Raw genomic sequence first — 24,763 nt, 5'->3', positions numbered from 1 at the left:
TACTGTTTTCTGTATACCTATGTGCCAACTTCTATTCATGCTGAGAGTAATATCTGCTAAGGACTACTTGAACAGCATACAGGAATATCTCCCTAGAGACAGGAATGTGTTTATTTCTTACCTCCTAACCTGTAGATTTTGGCAAGCACAAGTCACATATATTCATAAAACAGCTTTATGTTTAATAAATGCCTTTTTGAAATTTTTTCCTATTTTTCATTTTTGACAACTTTTCTTCATCCAATATTTTTGTTTGCAATCTAAGATAAAAATTTTCTCACAAGATTCCTGGAGCTCACATACATTACTTCTTTCCCCATCCTTTCAGTGAAAATAAAAATAATAAGTAAAAAACTGTAGAAAGAAGGGATTTGATCTCTGCTTAAAAAGGGAGTAGGTGAAGAAAAAAGTAATCAGTAGAATTCAAAATTACCGTGGAGAAATAGGCGTGTTTGGAAAGTACATAATGTTGCCGAGAGCACAAAACACCACACAGAACCTTCCTTAACAGTTGCCATTTCACTAGCTACAATATCTGAAGAGGCAAACTGTATGCTCTGTTTATTTTCATTCACCATAAGCACTCTGCACTTGGCAGATGCCAGCATATGTTTTCACTAGAAACACACAATTGAACTCGTTTGGAAAAAACCAATAGGTGGGGGCATAAAGACATGTTGGGCTACTTGACACCAGCTGGAAGGCACCAGGACAATCCATCAGCCACAGTAGCCAACAGAACTTAAGGAAACCAAAATATTTGACTGTATGGAAGTTCAACTGAGGACTGAGTAACTGTTGAGGTGGGGGGGAAATAGTCCCCTACACAGAACAAAAAACAGCTGCACATCCCTTACAGGGAACCCTTTGCAAATCCCTCTGAGTTGCTGGTGTCTTTTTTAGAACTCTTCATTGCCATCGTTGAGACTGCAGTATTTCTGGTTTGTTGGGTTTTATTTCTGAGTTTTTCTGAGAAAATATCCCAAACTTTATAGACATTCAGCTGTGGCCCTCTGCCATGTTGCCTTCTGCAACTTCCAGCCCCAAGCATGCCCCACTACCAGTCCCCTGTTTATATATGCTGGCTTTCATATTTTTAAGCTTTACTAGTTCCATACACTCCATTTTATTTTTGTCCTCTGCCCATAATATCATCTTCTGTCAACAAGCCAGAAGATTCTCCCCAAGAGACACAAAAGCCACTTGTTCCTTTCCCATGGCTTACTGACAGTAAACACAATTCCTGAATCTTGCTAGTGGAGCATTTTAAATGTGCCCCTGGAGATTCCTGAGCTCTGGGGCTAAATGGTTCAGCCCAGTCAGATTGCTGAAACCCCTATTGCAACATGCCAGCACTGGCAAGCGTGAGGAAAGAAATATCCTCTGGAAAGCAACAGTTCAAAAGAGCCTCTTCAGCATGCTCTGTAACAATTTATGTAAAACTAGCTGACTGAAAAGAAGAAAAATAAAAGCTGACCAAGAGTGGACTGGACAACTAAGAAACAGAATCAGCCACTAAGAGTTCAGTGATCAGTGAAAAAAATTAACTACATTCTGCTAAACACCACCCTTCTGTCTCTTGGCATCTCAACCAAAGCAAAACAACACCAATTTTATTTTAGTGAAAGCTATTAACAATAATTTAAAATGTTATCTTTCAACTATCCCCCAAACAAGGAAAGTTCCCTCACAGATATTGACAGAAAAACAGAATATGCGTGAAATTAAATATTGAAGTCTTATTTACCAAAGAAAACTTGCCAAAATGCATGTTTGAAGTATTTCCCACTTTATGTCACTATTACCATGGGAAAAAACCCACACAAACTGCTCTAGTGATAAGGATCCTGGAATGTCTCTGTGATGTAAATGAGAAGAGAAGACAGAGAATGGAGATCTCCCACCTGCTCCCTCTAATTCTTCAGCAGAAATAATGCACAGATTAAACCACAAATAACATTTATTAGACATTAATATGAAGGCATTTAAAGCTTTCTAACAGGAAAGAAGGCTAAATTAATGCCATCTTCAACAATGTGTGAAAAAATGAGACTGTTTAGTGGCAGGAACAAGCTCAAACACGGTGATGAGAAAATTAACTGACCAATTCATTAGCCACAAAATGCACCTCATTTGAATGCAACTTTAAAAAGCATTGGCATTGTTTCTGTTGCCTGGATTTGCCAGGAGCCTAAGCTACCCTCCAGGTAGTGAGACATTTTCTCCATAATTCTATGACACTTCCTATAGAGTTAATCCAGATTTTCTGATTTTTCCTGGGCTAGAGAAGACTATACATTAAAGCAGCATGCATTAAGGGCTCAGCCCTGTAGCATGTTGAATGATCTGGCCCCTGGCCACCAAAGCACTTAGGCACATGTTTTATTTTAAACACATGAGCAGCTCTGGTGAAATTCAGAGAGAAAGTCAGAGTATGGCCAGATTATGCCTTGCTATTTTAAAAATGAGCAGGTAGACAAGATTTTCTACAACATATTAATAGGGTCAGAGAGACCTCTCAGCCCCACTCATAGCTCAGGTATGCTCCCAAATTTGACAAGCATAAGAAAATTGTTTTGCAGAAAATACTGTGAGCATTCAAAGTTCAGCAATATCATTCACTCTCATCAAAACCAGAAAGAAAGGCAGAAACTGAAACCTGAAGGATATGCTCAATTATTGTCCAGCTTGAAGGCTTCTGAGACATGAAAGATGTGTGCACCCTTCACAAAATTATTCAAATTTACACTACCTTTTAACAACTACCCAGGTCTGGTAAATTCCTTTCCTTTTTACCACTGACATAAGCAATAAAACTGTATGAATAATTCGCTCAAAATGCTTTTAACATTTCGGTTTAAAATTACCCTGTGTCAAGTTGCAGACAAAAGAAAAAAAGTTGAATAATTTGAAGGTACAATCTACAGAAAATTTCTGTAGACTTAGTGCTTTGAGGAAAGCAAAAAAAAAAGACATCAAGACCACTTTTACCTGTGTACCTAAATCTTTACATACCTTTCAGATGAAAAGAAGTATTATTGCCACTATTATGATCATGTTTTCCGAAATGTGAATGTTACATAATGCAATTTTATTTGAAAACAAACCTGGTTTTAATTTTGTTAGCATATTTTATATGCTAACATACATATCTCTTGCTCAAACACATCAGAAACAATTTAAATAATTTTCGTTACATATTGTAATCTGCCCCTTGAGTGACAACCTCTGCACTAGTTTTCATCTTAGAGGGATGAGATAATAAATAACCCCCTGCTTCAAGCAATATTTTATAATGCAAAACGTCACAGCTCTGTAAAGCAGTGCTAGAACATCCTAGAAAATGGTTGCATCAATGACATTTTAAAACTAGAGAACAGGCATTTTAAGCTAAGAGATCAACAACATTCTGTGTTTGATTTTGCAGCACATAAAAGTGTAATGCTTTCACCATTGCAGCTGAGAGCAACTTAGTTTCTTCAACATTACTGTATTAAAAAATAAAAAGAAAAATTAAAAAGAAACTGTAAGTCCAATTACAAAAGCTTTAAACTTTGAGTAACTGCTGGTATATACAATATCCCCACCTCTTCCCCCAGTGAAAGCCTCACTTGTTTTACCAGGTATGATGGGAAACAGTGATTGAGAAACTTGGTTCAAGGCTTTGGGCTTCCTGATGAAAGGATCAAACAGCATGTATTTGAGCCACAGGTCACACAGAGCTCTGGTATCTGTACAAAATCTTGCAGCTGAAAGGAAAAGCTGGGACAGGATGTTGAAAAGTAGGCTCCAGGTAACACTTCACACCAGCCCTTGGGACACAGGATATCTCCCAGCTATCTACCAGGGCTCAGGGACACAGACCCACCATCCCTGATTCTAAGGAACTACACAGTTTGGAAAAGACCTCTGTGGTCATTAAGTCCAGCCATTAACCCAGCACTGCCAAGTCCATCAATAAACCATGTCCCCAAGTGCCATATCTCCATGTCTTTTAAATACCTCCAAGGGTGGTGACTCCACCACTTCCCTGGGCAGTCTTCTGTTCCAATATTTAACAACCCTTCAGTACAGGTTATTGTCAGATTAAAAACACTTAAGACATTTTTAAAAATCTATTTTAACATCTATAGCTGTTTCTTCTTTTTTTTTTTTTTTTTGTTTTGTTTTGTTTTGAGACACTTGAAATGCCTTTCAGGTGCTGAAACATTGCCAGCCATTTCTGCCACTGTGGCAGCTGTGATTCTGTTCACTGTTCAGAAGAGTGATTTCAATTGACTTGCCCAGCCCTGTGAGACCTCTGTCTATAACTCTTTTCTTGGCCCTACCCTGTAGTGCTTAACTCTATCAGTTCTCATCCACACAACAGATTAGATTACTGAATCCTGACAGCCTATAGAAAAATACTTTGGGACAGCACACTATCCATCCTGCTTTCCCTGATACCTTCTGCAGGAGAGCTGGGAAGTTCTATATTTGCTTGTTTAAGGGGGATCCTATATGGATAAAGAATGCTGTTCTTATGCCATGATTTGACTTGGCTGGCAATAAATCTGTCCTGTTACATTGCTATGCCATCATGTCCCACTGGGCTCTGATAAATTACAGAAGCAGATACACTCTTAAAAGCCACCTGTCAACCATTGATGGTACACACACAGATCTAGCAAGGGGAGCTTCAGATACTGAGGTGCTCAGCAGCAAAATGTCATATGACTCATTTAATAAATTCATTATTTATATTGAACATAACCTATCTGTATAGGTGGCTGCATAGTTCAATTGCACTAGTGATGAGGAGATTCTCTTCTAACTCCTAAACTACATTTATACATAATTTATAAAATTACTCTTTCATTTAATGAGTGTTGGTCTTCATTAAGGAAAAACAAAAAAAGCCAAGCCAAAAAAACCCAACAAACCCACCCTAAATCAGCACCACAATAAAAGCCAAAACAATTTGAAAAACAATTAGTTGAAACAAACAAAGCAATAACCAGTTTAGATACATATATAAGTAAGGGAAAAATACAGCCTGCTATCTCTTTCTGTATAAAAGCAGAGGCAAAGATAAAGCAGAGGCTTGATAAGTCAGAACTAAGTAAATACTAAAGGCCAAAAATGACCAAAAAAAGAAGGGTGATTTTCTATTCATATTAAAGCCCACTGTAAACCTTATTTGGTCATCAATTTAATCTTTATTTTGTCAAATCACTAAATACAAACAGGAAACAAATCCAAGCCAAATCAGACTTACAAAAAATGCTTCAAGTAACTACTCTGCTGTTAGTACTGGATGAGCTGAGGAGTGAGGGACATGAGCAATCAGGCCTTACTGGCAAACAGGGGCACAGGAGCAGAGCTAAGTCTGCACAACTCCCCTCTGCACATCCCCCTTACTAGCTGGTATTAGTCCACATACTTGAACTTTTCCTTTTCAAACTAAATTAAGTGATAAAATCTCCACGGTGAAGCACAAAGATTTTGAGACAACTACCATCACTCTACACCAGATTAACCCAGCAGAGTTAATCAGAGCAGCTTGCACATTTGAGCAAGTAGTTATGAACCAGAGATAAAGAAATATACATATTTCTTTAGATATAAGAGTAGAGTCAACTGCTTTGTTTATCTTTTGTATGACCCACAAGATGTGTCTAGAAAAGTCTCACAGCAGGAAAAGCAAGAGAGAGCTCAGACAGCCAATTAATACTGCTAATTTAACTTGTACCCTAACACACCACTCACTTATTGTTATCTGCACTCCATCAAGGAGTAGATGGTGACAGCTCTCAAGCATTGCTAGTAAATTGTTTTCATTTTGTCCTTTCCCTCATAAACAAAACATCACAGTGACAGAAACTGCTTGACCTACTTTCTAAGAAAGACATTTCCAAAGAAGCAAGCCCCCCTCCTCCCATTATTCCTGATTTCTGCTCTGCTTATACCTGCAGCATGCACAAGAGCACACAAACTAGCTACTAAAGTGATTTACGTGCTTTTTCCACTGTGTCAAAGATGTTTAAAATTAATCTCACCTCTTCTTTTCCTGGATTATGTATTAAGGTATCCATATACTCCAGAAGTAGAGTAAGCCCCACAACTGTAGTGAAAACATACCCAGACATGAAGACATAATGCTGGTTTATAACTCATCCCAATGAGACCCTTGTTTGCCCCAGATCTCAGGGATCTGCCAAACTTCCAAGATGCTACAAAAGAGCTCTGACAGACTTTTTGAGAATATCGCAAAAGTGACATAATCTCTTGAAAAAATCGTCCTCTCTATCTTTTAAATAATTTTCTGAACTTCATTTTTTTCATCTACGAACAGCTACAAGTCCTGAAGACATAAAATGATGCTATGCCATGGGGCTTGCCTTTGGAACCTCAATGTCAGTTTCTGCTGGACAGCTACCATTTCACAATGGCTAGCCTTGTTTTAGCTTTGCTTTCTGTTTCCTCAGATGCCTCTTCCTTCAAGTTTCCTTCACCTTGAAACCCTCTGAAACAACAACAGCCTTTTCCTATCAAGCATGTGCCAGGGCACAGGAAGTACCATCCTCTCAGTGGAGTCAGGGCAGTGTAATCTCTGAAATGAAGGGGGTTACAGCCAACAGAGCGGTGCTCACATATTTGGAAGCAACACTCTTTTACCAAGATAGAGGCACTTTGAAGCTCTTCTTGTGCTTCAAACAGTTCCTCAAACATGATCTGGGTGGCACAGGAAGATTCACACTGTATCAGTTAATCATGGATATTGGATACTTAATTATGGATAATGGGTTCATTACACTGCAACCCCCACCAATACTAAATGGGTGGGGCTAAAAGTGATGGTTCATTGGTTTTTGACTGACATAACACAACAACCCTCTCTGGGGAAACCAGAATAGTTTTACAGTTAATTTAATGGAAAAGTAGGGTGGATTTACTGTGGAGAAAAAAGCATTCACAGAATTTAACATTATTTTGGAACACTGCAAAAAAATTAACATGGACATGGGAAACTTACAAGAACCTCAGTTTTCAAACACTTCCTGGAAACTCACAGTTCCTAAGAACGGGTAGAACTGGACAAAACATTGCTGGGAGATAGTGATCTCTGTGCTGCCTGGGCTCAGAGAGGGGAGCCCCAGGGGAGCTGGGGAGGAGGGAAATGGGGAGCACATTCAGCTGCAGCATGGAATGAGCTCTTCTCAAGTCTGGAGATCCAATGCTGTTCCTGGCTGGAACGGCCAATCACAAAATCATTTCTTCTCTTAGTTCAGTTTTCACCTATCACATCAGGAAAATGAAAGCTTAAGTGTAAATTAGAGAATTTGAAAAAGAAATTATAGCTCTATAGTTCATCAAGTCTGAGAAGTGATCAATTCTTCCAATATTTTAGTCCAGACCAAGTACAGGCAGCTTTTTAAGTGGGTTGTATCAACACCTTTGAACTAAAGCATTCTTTGCAGCAGAATAACCAGATAATGACAAATTTGCACATGAACATTGGTGTCTTGCTTTGACTTTCCTCTCCTGCATGACAAATTTAAGTAAAGGGAGAGGAAAAGGAGAGGAAAAGTAAAAGAAGTTTATTTCAGTTCTTCAAACATTTAGGAGCTTATCAGTAATCACACTCTGTATAATCATTAATTCAGTCCAAAATGCACAGAACACTAGGAGCAAAAATGAAAGTCAAACATAATCAAAAAACACTGTAAACAATCATATGGCTTACAGAAATGTGATACAAAAGCAGCTGCATAAAACAGTGTACAAGCAAAGTTCATAGCTTTCTTTAACCAAACAGAGGGGGAAGTCAATGTCAGCAGTCTCATAATACTCACTGAGGTGATGGTAATATGACAGCATTATTTATACTCTGAAATAACAATGACTTTTTGTGAACAACTGAATTAGCTCTTATCTTATAAGCTGCTCAGGATCACAGACATATATGTCATAGAAGAGGATGCACACAGCCCTACAGTTACACGCACCTTCTTTCTTCCACCTGTGTCACCCACAAAAGCTTGGGAGCACTGGACAATGTCACTGCATGTGCAGTTCCCCTAAACACTGAAATTAAGTCACCCATTGTGAATCATGTCTCCCCTGGCTATAGTTCTTCTGGTTTAAAAAAAAAAAATCTGTATTAGGACTTTAACAAATATGGTGAAACTGTGCTTGGATCAGCTCAAGTATGTGCATTTGCCAAACAAAAGAAATTCTGTGAGTATTCCTGCTTCACAGCTGACTCACTTTCAGAACTAAATCCTACACACGATTATTTTATGGCCTTGCTTGGAGTCAACATAAAGCTGACTTGCACTTAAATTACCTTCAGATCTCTTTTGGCAAGAACAACTTTCCATAGTAACGAGAACTATTCTTTAGAGACCAGATTTTCTAACACCAACACCTGAATTCATTTAATCTGAGCTTTTCAGAATCATTGCCATCACCTGCTGTAGATGCTAATGTGTTGCTTCAGGCTGTTGTTGGAAAGTTTGATGCCTCAATTTTCACAGGATTTATCACTTTGAGGCAGGTCCTTCACTTCCTCTCTCAAAGCACAAAAACACCCACAAACCTTCTCTTCTCAAAAGCCTTCAGCCAGTCTTCCATAGCTATGTAGCTGGGCAGCATGTAAAGAAATAAAATTATTTCCCTGACATAAAAAATGATTTCTTCTTTTTTAATGTTGCAAAGACATAATATCAACAATCTTTCAGTCAGGAAAAGGTGAACCATGACATATTTTAAATACTTGTGGCGTTACCTATTTCTAAGAGGAATAATTTTTCCAAGCATTTGAAGCAAAGCCACCTGGAGGAGGGGACGGAGCAGCTGCTCACCAGAACCAAGCAACAGAACAGCATAGAGGAAGAATAACAAGAATGAGAGACTATATAATTGAAATTCTTATAAAAAGGTTGTAACACCAGATGTAAACTGAAATCTGGTTGATAATCTGAATTGATACAATTTGTTTTAAACCAGAAGTAAACTAAACTATTAGTACCAACAGTAAAACTAAACCATTGTGTTATCTCTCACTCAAAATGTTTCAGCTTTAAAGCATGGCATTGATTAATTAGAACTACACAAGAAAGCCTTGTATAATGGAGTCAGGCCATTAACTTCACTTGGCTGAAGGTGAGACTTGGGCTGTAAATTTTAATTCCCAAAGAGAGCTATATATATTCTCCAATGGGAAATAATTTCCACACCACTAAAATGCCCACCTTGCTCTGGTGAAATAAAGGCTATTTAACAGAGCACAAAAACATCCATTTCACTGAGCAAAGGAAATGAAGACTCTACTACATATGAGTAAACATTTTTCAGTAACAAGTAGAAAATGGTTCAAAAAGTCTTGCTTCTCATGACATTTTTTTATTTCTTTAAACAAACTCGTTTTAATAAAGTTAACATTCTGTTTATATATAAAAAATGCATCAGATAGCATGCAAAATGCGAAGTGTAAAAACTCAAACCATTGAGTTCCTCTCATTATGAGACACCTCTTGTGTACCTAAAATGTACAATCCATTTGAACAAACGGGGTTGCTCCAGAGATGCAATTACTGCAGCTCCAACAAAATAAAATGAACTAAAGGAAGCATTGAGTTCTTCAGGCTTATCTTGGCCTTGCATTTTAAAATAGGAAATAACAATATTGCATGCACAGACAATTACCCAGAGGGTAATATATCCCCTTCTATGATAAGTATCTAAGACAGATGTAAGACATGAATTGCCTTCTGAAGTTGCCTGCCTCTCCCCATGGACAACTTAGAAACCCTAGGTGAATCCTACCTTTATTAAAAAGAACTGAGTAATAAGAGGTACACAGTAATGGCTTCAGATTTCAGATAAAGCGAGCAACTAAAGAAAAAAAAGAGCATAATTTTGAATGAAGGGTTATTTTACAAGTTTCTTCTCTTCTCCTTTTTTTTTCTCCCCTCCAAAACAACTTGTTTTTTAAAGTGCCTCTGTATAATTTAAACTACCATTTCCTCTTCTTACGTATGTGCACATTTATTTATATACATACACAGCATACAAAAAATATGTACAGGAAATGGAATTAAGATATAACAGCATTTGTTAATTCTTAGAATAATGAATATCTTGTCTCATTAAGACATCGGTACCAAGTACTCAAAATCAGTATTCTGAAGCATCTAAATTGTTTCCATATTAGCATGGAAAAGAATGACTTTTAATACTAAATCTATTTACTGCCTCATTTAAGCAAATGATATGGCAGAAAAGTTAAACTTTCCCAAGAGAAATGCTTATACACAGAAATGTATAGCCCAAATTAGTAGCTAAAAACTGCTGTAAAATGCAGTCAATTCCCATAAAATGCAGTTAGAAGACATGTTTATGTGAAGCTCAAGAAAGCTTTATAATACAAAGGGAAATAAAATGAGAGGAAAGCTAACAAGAAAAAAGTATCACATAGTTTTACAAAAAGAGAAGGATACCTAAAAGCTTTCATCAAAGGAAACACCACAAAAGATTCTCCTTAAAGTTATCAGGATTTGAGCTGGTTTACTCCAACTTTAATTCTCTGGTGAAAAAGGATATCAAAAGGCATTTTACTGAAACCAGTGAGTCTGAAAAGGTGATTATTTAAAACCATTAGTAATTCTATCAGAAAATATAACTGATATACTAGTGAAAATGTGCACTGATATAGTTTTGATCTCATTTAGATAGTTGTATCCAAGCTAAAAAATTGCAAATATCTAGATGGTGAAAATCATTTGACAACAATAAAAGAAAAAAGAAAAAAACAAAATCCTGAGCCTTATATAGATTTCTGAATAAATGTGCTCAGATTTAATACAAACCTCATCTCAAAGCAATGAATGTAAAATTGAACTGTGGATGCCTGTTGTAACAACATGAATTAAACTTATGAATCATATTCCTCCCCTTCTCAAGCACTTAATTAATTTTTGAACGCCTAGATTTTGTTTCCCTCAGCTGAGAAATATAAATTGCTTATCAGAAGCTCTATCTTCCCTACCAGTTTCCTCTTTCTACCATTTTTGTTATTGCTGATGCTGGCTACAGCAATAATCAGTTAGAGGAGATATAGACATCATAGGCATTTGATCAGTTGGAAATCAAAGAACTGCAGTGATTCTCACCTGTTTTCCACATTGTGCTTTGCAAAGGCACTTAAAGACACAAGTCTTTAAGATATTAGGCTTAATTTGGGTACACATACTTATAACTATTCTCTGCTATTAGGTAAACTATACAACATCATTGATATATTGACAATAATAAAAATAAAATGAAAAATTAATTCTTACCTCATTATAAAGGCAAATTTCAGCAGCCTATACTTTTCAATTACTACATTGTTGACCTGCTGATTGCACAAGAGGCAACAACTGACAGTAAATTAGGGGGAGTGCTGACATAGCTGATGGCAGTGTCCCTTGCTGAGAAGATGTTTGTACTCTTGAGCTTTAAGCTTTAACAAAAACCTCCTACCCCAGGTGCCAAGGTGGGTTCATGTCACAGAATCACCCTTAGCATGAGTAGGGACCGGGTGTGGAAGGGATGGGCAGGAGCACTGGTAAGGGCAGAAGCCACATCTGCCCTCATCTGGGTGGGCAATGGTCCTGGAAAAATAGTTTTTAAATATCTCATTATCATATTATTTATTTCAGAATTATGCCTATATAAAAAACTATTTCCAGCTTCTATATTTATATAACACAAAGCTTCAAAATAATAAACCTTCAGAATGGAACTCTACCTGCTATATATGAAAGAAAAAAGAAAAAAAAATACTGATTTCTTTAAGCAGCATACTACTTTTTTTTTCCTCAGAAGTCCCTATTGAATCACTTCTGTGACAAACCTGGGAGTTATCAAACTCAAGTTTCTCAGAGATATTGGAAGCACTACCCGATTCCAGCAGTCAATGTCCAGCATAAAGGAGCTGTGAATATTCAGATTATCTTTAGAAGATACAAAGTTCCAGTTTCTAGGCATATTTTTGGGTGATTAATCCTAGGTTACTTTCAGGCCCTCAACTCTTCTTCACAGAATTTAGCATATCTTCTCAAGCTAGGTATCCAGAATTAAAACTGTGTAATTGATTACACTGCAGACCTTGCTGCTGTGCAAGTCAGGAGTGCATGGAGGCAGGAGAGGTGACACAACATGCCATGTGTCTCCTCTTGCCAGCCCAGCCACCCTGAGAAACAGGAAAGAACATCTGGCAGCAGATTTGCCTAGCATTTACAGAGGCTGAAGTAAGAAAAATTCTTTGGTGAATCCTTAGAACTCATTTGTTGCCACCAAGAAGAACCCAAGAGAAGTGGTGAGGATGCAGCTGCTGGCATCTCCTGGCCTCCAGAGTTGGACAAAAGTGATGTTGGCCAGGTCACCTGGGCACGTATTTCGTGCTGTGAGCGTGCCAGTGTGAGACCACAAACCAGTGAACCCAGTTGATTGTCTAAAATGAGCCACCTCTCCCTTCCAAATGGTATCTGACTGGGTTAGCTGCACCCATTTCAGGCAGTTCCACAAGGTTTAACCCTGAGGAGAGGAGGCAGTGCTGCTTGGGCACCACAGGCAGCTCATCACTGATACAGCTCTGCTTGTTCACACACCACTTAAACACTTCCAGCTTTCCAGAATCCTCACTCCCCTGTCAAACTGATAACGTGCTGGATAGTTCTGCAAGTTCTGTACCACATCTTGGTTATCCATTGGAAACTTTACCTTCACAGCAAGACTATTAAAAAAAAAAAATCAAAAACAAACAAACCCAAACAGATCTTAAGCACTCATTATATTCTTGCATTATTTTTAATGAGAAGAAAATCCACAGCAAACTAGATTAATATTCCAATTAAAAAAAAATCAGCTTACTACTGTTTTTGTGGGATTTTTTTTCACCCTAACAAAACTAGCAAGATCTAAGTTTTCTGCAGAACACGGATGCTGTTGCTTTTTTAAAGTAGCACAGTACAAAAGCTAAAAATTAAATATTAATACATTGAATATATTTTCAGCAAGCTTGCTCAAGCTTCAGACCCAGCTTTTTCTTTAAGAGCCTGCTGCAGTTAAAAAGAGTATAGAATTTAAACACAACAGTAAGATTACCACAGAACCTCTTCTGATTCCAAGCAGTTTAAAAAACTTACTATGTTTTTTAAATGCAAAAAATCTCACAGAAGTAGTTACTTGGTACAAATAATTAATGAATTCAGAAGAAAATTATGCAAGAATTCAAAACTTTAGAAAGTGAAAATATTTTCTCCATTCAGATAAAGAAATTGCTTGCAGCAGTTCATTTAAAACCAATTCCTGTCACACTCCCATTAGAAGGATGTTCTTTAACAGAAAATAAAATGACACACTGATTCATTGACTAGCACGTTATCAGGACATGCTGATAGAGGATCATTAATCAAGACTCCCTGCTAATAGCAAATCATTAGAACAAAGCACATCAGCAGCAATGCCTCTTCAGTTATCAGGCCTTTCTTTAGCCAATACCTAACCTTGAGGCCAGTTTCTCAGTAGCTTTCAAAGTTTCTCTGACATAATTTATTCAAGACTCTTGACACAGTGCAGTCCTTCAGTATCACAACATCACCTTGAAAATTAAATACATAAAGGTGTAGGGAAACAAGGGCAGAAGGGAGTTCTTACTTTGAATGTACTGAAGCAACAGGAGTTTAAAATCACCCAAAGCAGAGTTTAAAATCACTCAAAGCAAAAATCACCCAAGACAAATCTTAGCATTATTTCTTTGTTTTTATTATCTCAGTTATATATATATATATATCTCAGTAGGATTGGGATTACTTTAATAAATACTATATGCTTCATTTTGATTTTTTTCAGTGTACCTGCCATGCCATTTACTCTGTCATCCAAACAAAGCCCACAATGTGTTTGGACAGCCAGACTAGCAGGAGGCACTGATGGACCCAGGTTCACTGAATCCACAGTGTGAACTCTGATGGAGCAATGCTCCAAGCAAAATCAATGGCAGTCTAGGGAACCCTGAATATTGCCACTATAGGTAGAAAGCAATGAAAATAATAAAAACTGGTTTTAATTCTTCTTAATGATGCTTTACAATTAAAATGGATCAGTTCAGTTACAAAACCATCTGTAAACTCTGAGGAGCCTCCAGCACCGAGAAGCTGAAACAAGAGTTTAGAAGCAGAACCAGACAAAACACAAGTTCAGTGATGGTACAGGAGGTTTTAATACATGATTTTTGACTGATTGTTTTCAGTTGAGAAACTGAGACACAGGGCTAGACTTTTCCATGTTTTCTTCTAATTGCCTTTTTTTTTCTTATTCCCTCTTTTTAAGTTAGGTAATAGAATGGTAATCTTACTTAGCAGCAGCTGCTGTTGTTTCTTCAAGTGGCTATCTATTAAATATAACACTCAGAAAATACAACTGGTAAATATTAGGAATACCTGCTATGTTTTTTGGGGTTTTTTTAATTGGGCTTTCTAGAATTATTCGGTCTTCCAAGTAAATGAAGGCAATTCTATATTAAAAATTCCTTTGTTATTCTTATAACTTAACATATGCCCTGAAAGAAAAATTGTTTGTAGATGTCCTGACTTTTAATGTTTTATACATTCTCTTTTCAATTACCATAAAAATCTCCCAAACAGCACCTGGCTTCTGTTCTCTATGGCTTCTTTTTCATCCTGTGCTGAATTTGTATACTGAATATCTTTAAAAAAATATTTTCAAAATTAAAATACCATATGAATTTTCTGAATATATAGCAGAAAATTAAGATTTACACTTTTTATGGTTGTTTGGCTTTGATTTGTTTTTTGTTGTTTGGGGTTGGATTCATTAGGATTTTTTTAAATCTCAGTGCTTTCCAGCAACCAAAAACCCCCACTAAAGTTGATATCAGTTAGTCTAAAGCAGAATGAAAATCAGAAGGCACTTAACTACAGGATGATATATAAAATTGTATGTAAAGTACTTCTTCCTTATAAGAGATTCTATTTCCTTTCCACACAAGTTCTCAAATCCCACAGTGCCCTCTAAAAGCCTGACTTAATTGTAATAGGACATCTGTAATAAGTTTCCCTGGTCTATCTAATGGGGCATAGGATTGGGGAACAAACTAGAAATATTGTTATCATTATTATTTTACATATTTTAAATATATACTGCTTGAATATTGTTTTCTCTCTTGTACAGTTTGAATTTGATGAGCAAACCTTACTTATCCTCTAAATTTCATTCTGCAAGCCACTGTGGCAAGGGTAGAAATTCCTCTAGGTTTCACATCCTGTGTGATGGCATTCAGTTTACTTTCTGATGCACACCTTAGCTTTCTTCTGGTTAGTAATGAGCAGTGGTGTAACTGCTTCTAACAATTGAGAGCCTATGTGAGCCTTGAGTGGATGCAGAAGTGAGAGGAGGATGAGGATGCCCTTACACAAGGTACATTCTCTTTGTTTGAAGACTTTGACTGCAAAGAACAGTTCTAACAAGAATGTCAAAGTAGTGTTTTTAAAATTGTCAGGACAAGTTCTTAAATAATTGAAGATGTCGTCACACCTTTTTATTTTGAATCTGGCCTCAAGGGAAACACTGTGGATTAGAATGGATTTTGTTCTCCTGCTGGTGGACACAGGGAATAAATGCAGCAAAATGGCAGTAAAATGTAGTGGAGCAGACATCTGCAAAAGGAGACATAATCCTACAGTATTTACACATATGGGACAGACAGTTTTGTCTGTTTAAAGAAGTAAGACTTGTCACAAAGCCCCGATTTCATGATGAATCAGTGCACACTCAGGATGAATAAACAGGCTAAGAAATCTATGGCACATTGATAATAAGGAAAAAGAGAACAGAAAAGGTCAAGTCTTTGAAGCAAGTCTACTAATTTGGAAAATACTAAGCTTGGTTAAAGAGCAATGCAGAACTCAATAAATACCGAGGGAAAGCTTCACAGAACCAACAGGTGCTGGATAACCCATCAAACAATATCAAGATTTCCCCTCAAAAGGTGCAGGTGGTGCTCTTTTTGCTATTTATCTGACTCCCTGGTTTCAGAGTTGTATGGTTACTACCTGGGAGGCAGAAAATTTGAAATGCAAAGCCAGCTGAACTTGATAACAGAGAAGCAGGAAGAAAATGCCCTCCACAGGATGAGAATATGTGCTACATGTCTGTCCGTTTCTCTGTGTAAACACCCATTTTCACCAAAAATAATACTAACCAGTTTTGCTGGTGAACATCTCTATCCTCTTATATGGGATATTTAAACACATCTTTCTATTTCCAAGTGCACTTCTAGAAACTGCATTGCTTCTCTCTTAGTTCATTACAGCAATTAAGCATGTAGTAAGAACAGCCTTGACTAAATGCCTTATGACATTAGGCAAATTAATATTTGCCTCTTCTATTCTCTTTACTTTTTTCACTACTTCTGCATCCTTCTAAGAATTCTAAAATCTGGAGTGGAAAAGGAAAGATGCCTTTCATACCATATCTTTTCTAACCCAAACACTAGACACAAATTTAGGGTAACAAACATTTACAGGCAAATTTTAACAGTGTCTAAGCAACTATTCCAGACAATTCAGTGTCATTCATAACCAATCTCTGGCATAAGAACCATATCTAAACTCTCAAAAAGGAGAAGAGTGAGAGAGTGAAGATTTAAACCTCAATTGCTCAATCTGATTTTTGGAGAGAAGACTGGGCTGCAATTTCTGGTGTGTTAAGGAGTAGTCAGTGCAACATTCTGATACCCAAATTTAGTTTGTCAATGTGTTTAGCCAAATGAACAATGAGTGCTTTGGATCTCATTATTGTATGTCTAGACACAGAAGCCATAATTCAGTTATAATTGCTTTCAATATTATTGATTAGACAATACTCAGCAGTGCTCACAGATACTATAATCAGATTAATTGTAGGCACAAAACAGAGAAGCAGCACAAAAACCAAAGCTGACAAATTATTTCCAAATATTTTCTACAATTAGCTTATTTACCAGTGTTTTATAGCATATTTGTAACACAGTTACAGTTAGCTTATTCTTAAATGAATTGTGGTACATGTCTGACCAAAAAGAACATTTGGTTGGAATCTAATTTGAACTAAACACACTAAATGAAGGTGAAGATGTTTTCAAGCTGAAGGGAAAGACAACTTCTCAAGTTGTGCATCAAAGAATTTTTGCACAGCTCTAAAATCATCCAAAAAGAGAAAAGTTCTATACAGTTGTTTCTGAACTTAGGTTTCAGTTCTATACAGTTATTTCTGAACTTAGGTTTAAGTTCTATACAGTTATTTCTGAACTTAGGTTTCAGTTCCTCCTCTGAAGCATTTAATGTATATGTACAGAAGCAAAACTCACCAGGGACACGGAAGAGGAGCAGTACAGATCATGTTTCAGACGACTGTATATCATCCAACTGGAAGTCCATTATACCATCGGCTGATGAAAGATTTTGCCATAACCATAAAGATCTTAAAAAAAAAAAAAAAATAGAAAAGTCAAGAGATAATCACACGCTGATGAAGTTAAAACTGAATGGTCCATATTTAAAATACAGTTTCACTGCTGTTTAAAGCATACTTTTAAAACAACAGTAATAAAAGAGCCTGTTCTACATCATTACCATCCAGCAAGTGATGGATACACATTCTCTTACAACCACTGCAATGATATTTGCTCAGATACTTCATTTGCAATCATTTTACAGATTTTTTTACATCCAGTTCACTTCAGCATTCATATCTTTTATTCAATGCTGTTTAACAATGGCAGCTGTACGTATTGGCATTTTCTCAAAATGGTATTTCTCAAGTGCTAGTTTCCTTCTTGTTTCATTTTTGCAGGACTCTACCACACATTTTCTACCAAAACACAAAATCCACATGGCAAAATTATCTACAGAGGGGGATGATGGGCAAGACCACTGCACAAGAGCGGGCAGCTGACAAAGCCAACACCTCTAGTACAAGATACACTACTTAGCTTGGGTTAACAGCACATGCAGAACAAGGGCCATCCACCACCACATCAAGAGCAACTCTTAATTCCTTGTTTCTCTTTTGCTAAACACAAAGGCCAGAGTGCTACAAAGCTTGCCTGATCCCAGAGTTGCATTGTTAAACATTGGTGATGTCCATTGATTGGGCAGAATGATAAGAGGTAGGGCCAAGTGGCTGTATAGCAGAGAGGCAAAAGCCAATGGAGCTTCACTGAAAAAATTCATATATAAGCAATTTTCAGGAATCTTGTTTTCTCTTTATTAATCCTTAGTAGGCCTCCTTGAAAGAATTTTTATACAGAACCATTTTTTTCATGTTTCCTCAATCAAAGTTCCCAGAAAGTGCTACAATTTAAACTGAAACACTGGCTCAAACCAAAAACCCTGACAAATTTGGGGTTCTTGAGTTTTGTGGTTTGTGTTTGTTGGGGGGGGAGGGGAAAGGGGTTTGTATTGGTTATTTGTTATTGCCTGGCTGGTGGTTTTTTTGGATTTTGTTTCCTCAGAGCAAAAAGGGATGGGAGGCTTCCACCACTCTAGATGTATCCTATTTGAAAAGATTGAATTTAATCAGATTTAAATATTTGCTCTCAAAAGAGGCTTTCAATTTTAAATATATTTAATGTCAAACCTTAGGTTAAAAGAAAGTTTGGATTAAAGTGAAAATGTGACCCCAGCACAGTGGTTCCTCTCTCATGAAACTCTTTTGAAGTCAGACGTTCCAAAACACACTTTTCATCAGATAGAGAATGAGATTTCATGAGATTTCAGGGATCTCTCTGAAGTAAGGTTTTACATTTTCCATAGAACTGCAAAGAACTTAAAAGCTAAGAAATTGATTCTCTTCTCACCTTTTATGAGAACAACTTAGGCAAAATGAATACAATTTTCTCACTTTTTTTTTTCCATGGACTATTTTTGTCTGTATCAATCACACTTTTCTTTTGACTCCCTCTTCTGCAATTTTATGTCTAAATTCTGTTGATAATTTAAGGACAGTAACATGACCCTTCCAAACATTTAATCCTCCTACTCTGCTCTTCCCCTCTAAAAACCCACTAAAAACGCTGAATGATGGGTTCAATTGAATGTACATTAGTAGAAAACATCATCACCCAAATAGAATAACCAACTCTTATTCAGATTTTTTATGCAAGGGAATTAAATTCCTAATTTTCCTAACCATCAGAGTATTTTATCATGGTGGAGACCAGCATAAAAGTCAAAACAAATATGCTTGGGAAAAGGCATTTTACTCACACATAATAGTTTTTATTGTATGTGTTCTAGATATTTTTCTGTACCCATTTTCTAATTCTCTTTCACAGGACAAAATGATGTCTTTTCAAGTATAGTAAGGCTTTTTTCAAACAATCAGCAACTTTCAGCAGGTCCCACAACAGGCTACTTATTGCTGCTACATCTCACATCTCTGCTCTCTTTTCAGCACAAATGAACAGGAGCAAGGAATTGGTGCAACACAAGGAAAAGATGTGAAAAACTTGTTCTTTTTTTTAAAGGCAGGTCTGTTTTCTCCCCTTAGAATACTAGTGAACCCAAAACACTACTGTAATGGATGAAGTACACAGGAGTAGGTACAGAGAGAAGAGAAAGTGCCTCACCTGCTACTGAAAGAGTTACTACTGAAACACATGTCAAAATGCACCCTTTGTTTTGAAAAAGTATTGTATTGGTAAAGACAGCATTTATATGAATATATTAGTATTTTAAAGTAGTATTTAATATTTACAGTTTTGCTATGTCAATGCATTATGCACTACAAGCTTTTCAAATTTTAGGCTTTCTAAAGACAAAATGAAATTCATATCGAATGTGAAAAATTTGCAACAGAATCAATACACTTATTTGGGGTCTTTTACAGGATATTATCTTTCTCAAAGAACCTTACCTATATCATAAGCTCTTTCTATAACTTATTTAGATAAAGTGATCTATTTGTTATTTCATTCATCATTTTCATCTGTGCATCTAAGACAAGGCACCAGCCCAGCCCTGCTAAGACAGTAAGGTGGGCAATCAGATAATTAGTTTTTCCTTGAACAGACTGAAGGACTTTCTTCCAGGTGATGAAAGAACTAAAAACAAAACTAAACTAAACAACCCCAAACAACAACATTAAAACTGGGTGAAAACCTGTAAAGTTCAGCATTTAAGAAAACTGAAGAGACAATTTCCCACTCTCCTAATTATTTCCTTTAATAAATATAAAATTAACCTGAGAAATCAGAGTCTTTTTACATTAGCAATTCTTTCCTTTACTATAAAGCAGTATGTTCCAGAAAATTTTCGGGAACTTTGCAGATTCTTCTTTGCAGTGTGAGAAGCTGTAGAATGTAGAAAGCCATCAATATGCACAATGAACAGGGTCTGGAAAGGTAACTGCTGCAGTTGCATTATAATTTCTGAAAAACTACACTTTTGTTTAAGTAATTATACTGCCTTAACTTGGCGGCAGATGCTGTTCCAAATGAATGCCCTCACACGTCAGTGGACTAGCTACACAGAGATGATCAAGCACTGTGACTCAAATACAAGGGAATTGACTTATTGCTGTGAAGTGCACAGTTATTAAAACCTTTTAACAGAAGGCCCTGACCATCATTCAGTCATATGATTGAGAGGTTTGTCTTGCAGGACCAGATTCCTGAGCTGCACTTAAGGATGCTTTGGTGACCAATGTAAAAAGCTGGAAATGGTGTTTACACATTCTGATGACTGCCTTAATAAGTCAAGAAGATATCTGCAGAGCTAAAACAATACAAGTTTTGGCCATCCTACAGTATTCTGACTGCCCATGAAATAAAAAGCCATAAAAAGACTTTGATGTTTTGAAATACTTTAAGAGCATGAAGGAAAAAAAATGAACTTCATAACAACTAACATTGTTGTATTTTTTGAGTATGCACAAAACCAAATAAGGTATTATTCCCTACAAAAAGGCTTTTTAAGGAAGCTACTAAATATTAACCAAAGTGACAAAACACCCAAAATACAAACAAATAAAAATCTGCTCACTGTATCCTGAGTCTAAATCTGTTCCCAGCACTTCAGTGTCGCAGGGGGACAGTAAGAATTTATTTGTGACTTCTCCGCTGGACACAAGACAGTTAGTTGAATTACAGTCTCAGAATTGCATAAAAAGCAGCAATCTCTGTGCACCAGCATTATATTGGGATCATCTGTCCCTTCAGCCAGCTCCTGCAAGATCAGCAGTGCTCCAGCACAGCTACAGGGACTGACACTAGTACCCACCTCAGCACCAAGGGCAGCCTGCTTCGAGAGCAGAGCCTCTGCAGTCTGCAAAATACAAAAAGAATGAATCTGAGAATTAAGTAAAAATTCTCTCCTAGGCTGACATCTCTGAAATGTGGAAAGAATTTCAGGCTGCGCACGTCTCACTGTCACTGCCACAAAAGCCTTCCTAAAAACCAGCAATTTCCTGAGTGTCTTATGCAGCTACACAAGCACCCAGATGGAAGGCAAACTAGCAATTGATTTCATTAATTAGAAAAGTTGCTTTGAAGGAGCTGAACATTACTGACAGAAGCAGTTTGCAAGCATTGTTCTCTAATGAAATCTAAACTGCCATTTCAACAAAGGCAAAGGGTTTTTTTCCTAACAAGCAACATGCACTGAAAACTAATTAGAAGCCACAGGTACATGGCTGTACTTCACACTCAGTGAAAGGCTAATCTCAGTAGCCAATTGCAAATGGCTCAGCTTGTACAGATAAAAAGAACAAGTCACTCGAGCACCCTTTATTGTCAGCTTACACAAGGCTGTCCCAGTGCTGCTCATCTGAACAGGCAGAGAGGAATGTGGCCATACCACAGCCTGCCTCTGTGGCTCTGCAGGCACCCCAGCAGGCCACCCTGCATGTCAGAGCCATGCTTGGATGCTGGATACGTGAATTTCCGTTCCTTAAAAGTGTAACACTGAGGAGAACATTTTTTGTACCAGCGCCTCGAGCTATAAGCATAATTCTTGACTCCTGTTCTTCTTTTGTTTCAAATCAGTCAAACCAGTGGTTACTACCTGGTACGACATAACAAAAAGGAAACACAAAAACCCAACAGTGCTGCCAGCTACGCACTGTGCAAAGCAGGATGGTTACACCATATGAATGCACACAGGTGCTAAAGAGCTTTCATGACAAAAACAAGTAAGCTACATGTGGTTTTCAGTCATGGGCTTTATTCAAACTGATTGCTATTTATATAAAACAATCAGTTTTCATTATTTAAATGAAAACTTCTCATCAGGCTTAGTTCTACTAAAATTTGCATCAACAACATGCTAAATGGCAGTTGATATTCTAACATACTGAGAAATAACTATATACTAATTATTCACAAAAAACCTGGATGCATTTGTCTCCTTAAAGTAATCAAAACTGGATTGTATTCAAATGACCAAGAATTTTGGCCCCTAACAACTAATAAAACTTGTTTTAATCAAATTTTGTTTTATGTTATGAATATGCAACATTTTAAACTGTGGAATAGCACATTATTGTTTGAAACTCTCAAGTTTGTTTTAAGAGTGAGACCTCATAAGCACGACATCTAATGAGTCCTGATAAATTATAATGATAATGAGTCCTTTGGTCTTTAAACAAACTTACCAGCCACTGACCTATTTTCAAAGTTTAACCAATTCAGCTTGCACTTATAAGAAAAAAAAAAAATCCACTGCTCAGAGGAAAAAGAATATGATCTTCTATTAAAATACAATTTTCCAAAAAGAAAAAATGTAGGAAAAAAACTGAACAAAGCTGCATTTGAAGTACAATTAATTAAAAACACATATGGCAGCCTGCATTAAAAAAAAATAAAATTGGTTATTAGCACCAGTATCCACCTCCATCACAAAGGGCAGCCTGCTCCAAGAGCAGAGGTTCCAAGCTGAACGCAAAAACACTCAGATGGTATCAGAGGATGAAGTAAAAATTTAGTCCTGGATTCACTTCCCTGTGTACACAGTTTTAGACTGTACCTGTGTCTTACTGACACTGCCACAAAGACCTTTCTAAAAATTGGCAATTTCCTGAGTTTCCTTTGCAGCTATACAAGTATCCAGAATGAATACAACTTAGCAATATTCACAAAGAATTGGCTGATACTAACTTTGCAAACAACAGATTTTCACTCTTCAAAGGAAGAAAAGTCTATCTACCTGTGACTACACTTGTAGCAGAGCAAGTGAAACTATGAAACATTATTTACATTTTTCTTGCATCTTTCTCTGCTTTTTTCTCATAGAGATTCCCCCACCCTTCTATATTCTCATTCAATGTTTGTAATGAATTTAAGGCTATTTGCCTCAACTCTTCAACACTGTGAGATATATAAAATTATTTATTATTATATTGTAATTTATTAAAAACTTCAAGTAAAACATTGCTTGGCAAAGCAATTATTTGTATCCTCATATTATATTAACTAAATAATATATTCAGGAACTGGAAAGATTCCTATGCAACCTGTTGTGCTATGTAACACTTAAATGACCAGTTTTTCTGTACAATGATTTCTGTACAATGATATCTGTACAATGATTTCTGTACAAAAATTAGCTCCTTTTGCCTGTGTAAGAAATGAATAAAGTAGAAAAACAAAGTATAAAGTCAGAAGCGATGGCTTGAACATATATTCTACCATTTAGCAATAATAATTCAATAAAATGTAAAAAAAAAAAAAAAAAACTTCTCAACCAGAAATAATCATTTTCCAGGATGAAGCCTGAAAGGAGAATCATTTTACTCACAAGGTAGCAATGAGGTAGGGCTTACCATGTGCCCCCAAAACGAATCCTTTAGGGTAGTTAACAATAAACCTCTACACAGACCAGCCATATAATCACTTAAAAAAACAAAGAAAACACACACACAAAAAAAAAAAACCCAAACAAATAAAACCCCAACCTTTGAATACTCCCTGTGATATATTAATTGTATTGTAATAAAACTTCTCTAGGAGAAATCAGCTTGTAACAGCTTCATGGCAGCTCCTCCTTAATGCACACTAACACCAGCACCATGGATTCAGACTCAGAAGAAAGGGGATGAGATTGATTTTAACCTCTTCAGAAGTCATTCATCCTTCTCTACAGTAGTATGAAGAAAACCCAAATTGGCCCAGCAAATACCCACTGTATACACTTTTTTGGGATTAGAAAACCTGGAAACAATCCTGGTTTCTTTGAAGCAAAAGGAAAATTTAAGATGCGGGGTAAAAGCAAGTAGTTAAAAACCTCCAACAATCTTACAGACAGAGGTGCAGACTAGAAACATAGGGGTGTTTCTTAAAGGGTGCAGCAGGCAGCCCTGGAGAGAAAAAAAATTAATAACTGTTTGGGAGGCATGTAAAAATTGTTGGTACAGCAGTTCACCTACTTTTTTTGTGGATGACTTACTGAACATTTAAAGTGTTGATTTACCCTGAAGCTTGCCTGTGAAGTTCCAATTCACTTGCACACTGTTCAGAGTGCAAGTTTTGGGGAGACAGGAGGTAAAGACCTCAAACCATGGAATACAGGAACCAAGGAAATTACTCTTTGTCTCTTGGGGAATGGAGGCAGTTGCCCATTTGGCAGAACTTTTTCCTTACAGGAACCAGAGACATAATGGAATACCTGAGACAGGGTCATCAAATTTTCTCATTTCTAGAACAACTGTATTGGAAGCAGCATCCTGAAAGTAGGAG

At 36.8% G+C, this 24,763-nt stretch overlaps 1 protein-coding gene across 3 annotated transcripts in view; it reads right to left on the bottom strand.

Annotated features, from left to right (window-relative positions):
* Nucleotides 1–24,763, bottom strand: part of CHRM3 (cholinergic receptor muscarinic 3) — a 270,929-nt gene that overhangs the window by 173,876 nt on the left and 72,290 nt on the right. For 2 of the 3 annotated variants that reach the window (XM_059841674.1, XM_059841677.1), the window contains one exon: nt 17,399–17,511. In XM_059841674.1, coding sequence (XP_059697657.1) covers nt 17,399–17,430 — 32 coding nt within the window. In that variant the 5' untranslated portion in view covers nt 17,431–17,511. Of the gene's footprint in view, nt 1–17,398; nt 17,512–24,763 lie in introns of those variants that run through there. The other variant, XM_059841675.1, reaches the window with a different exon arrangement.

The sequence above is a fragment of the Haemorhous mexicanus genome, chromosome 3, assembly GCF_027477595.1.
Source record: "Haemorhous mexicanus isolate bHaeMex1 chromosome 3, bHaeMex1.pri, whole genome shotgun sequence".
In the NCBI taxonomy this organism is placed as follows: Eukaryota; Metazoa; Chordata; class Aves; order Passeriformes; family Fringillidae; genus Haemorhous; species Haemorhous mexicanus.
This window is presented reverse-complemented; position numbering and strand designations above follow the sequence as displayed.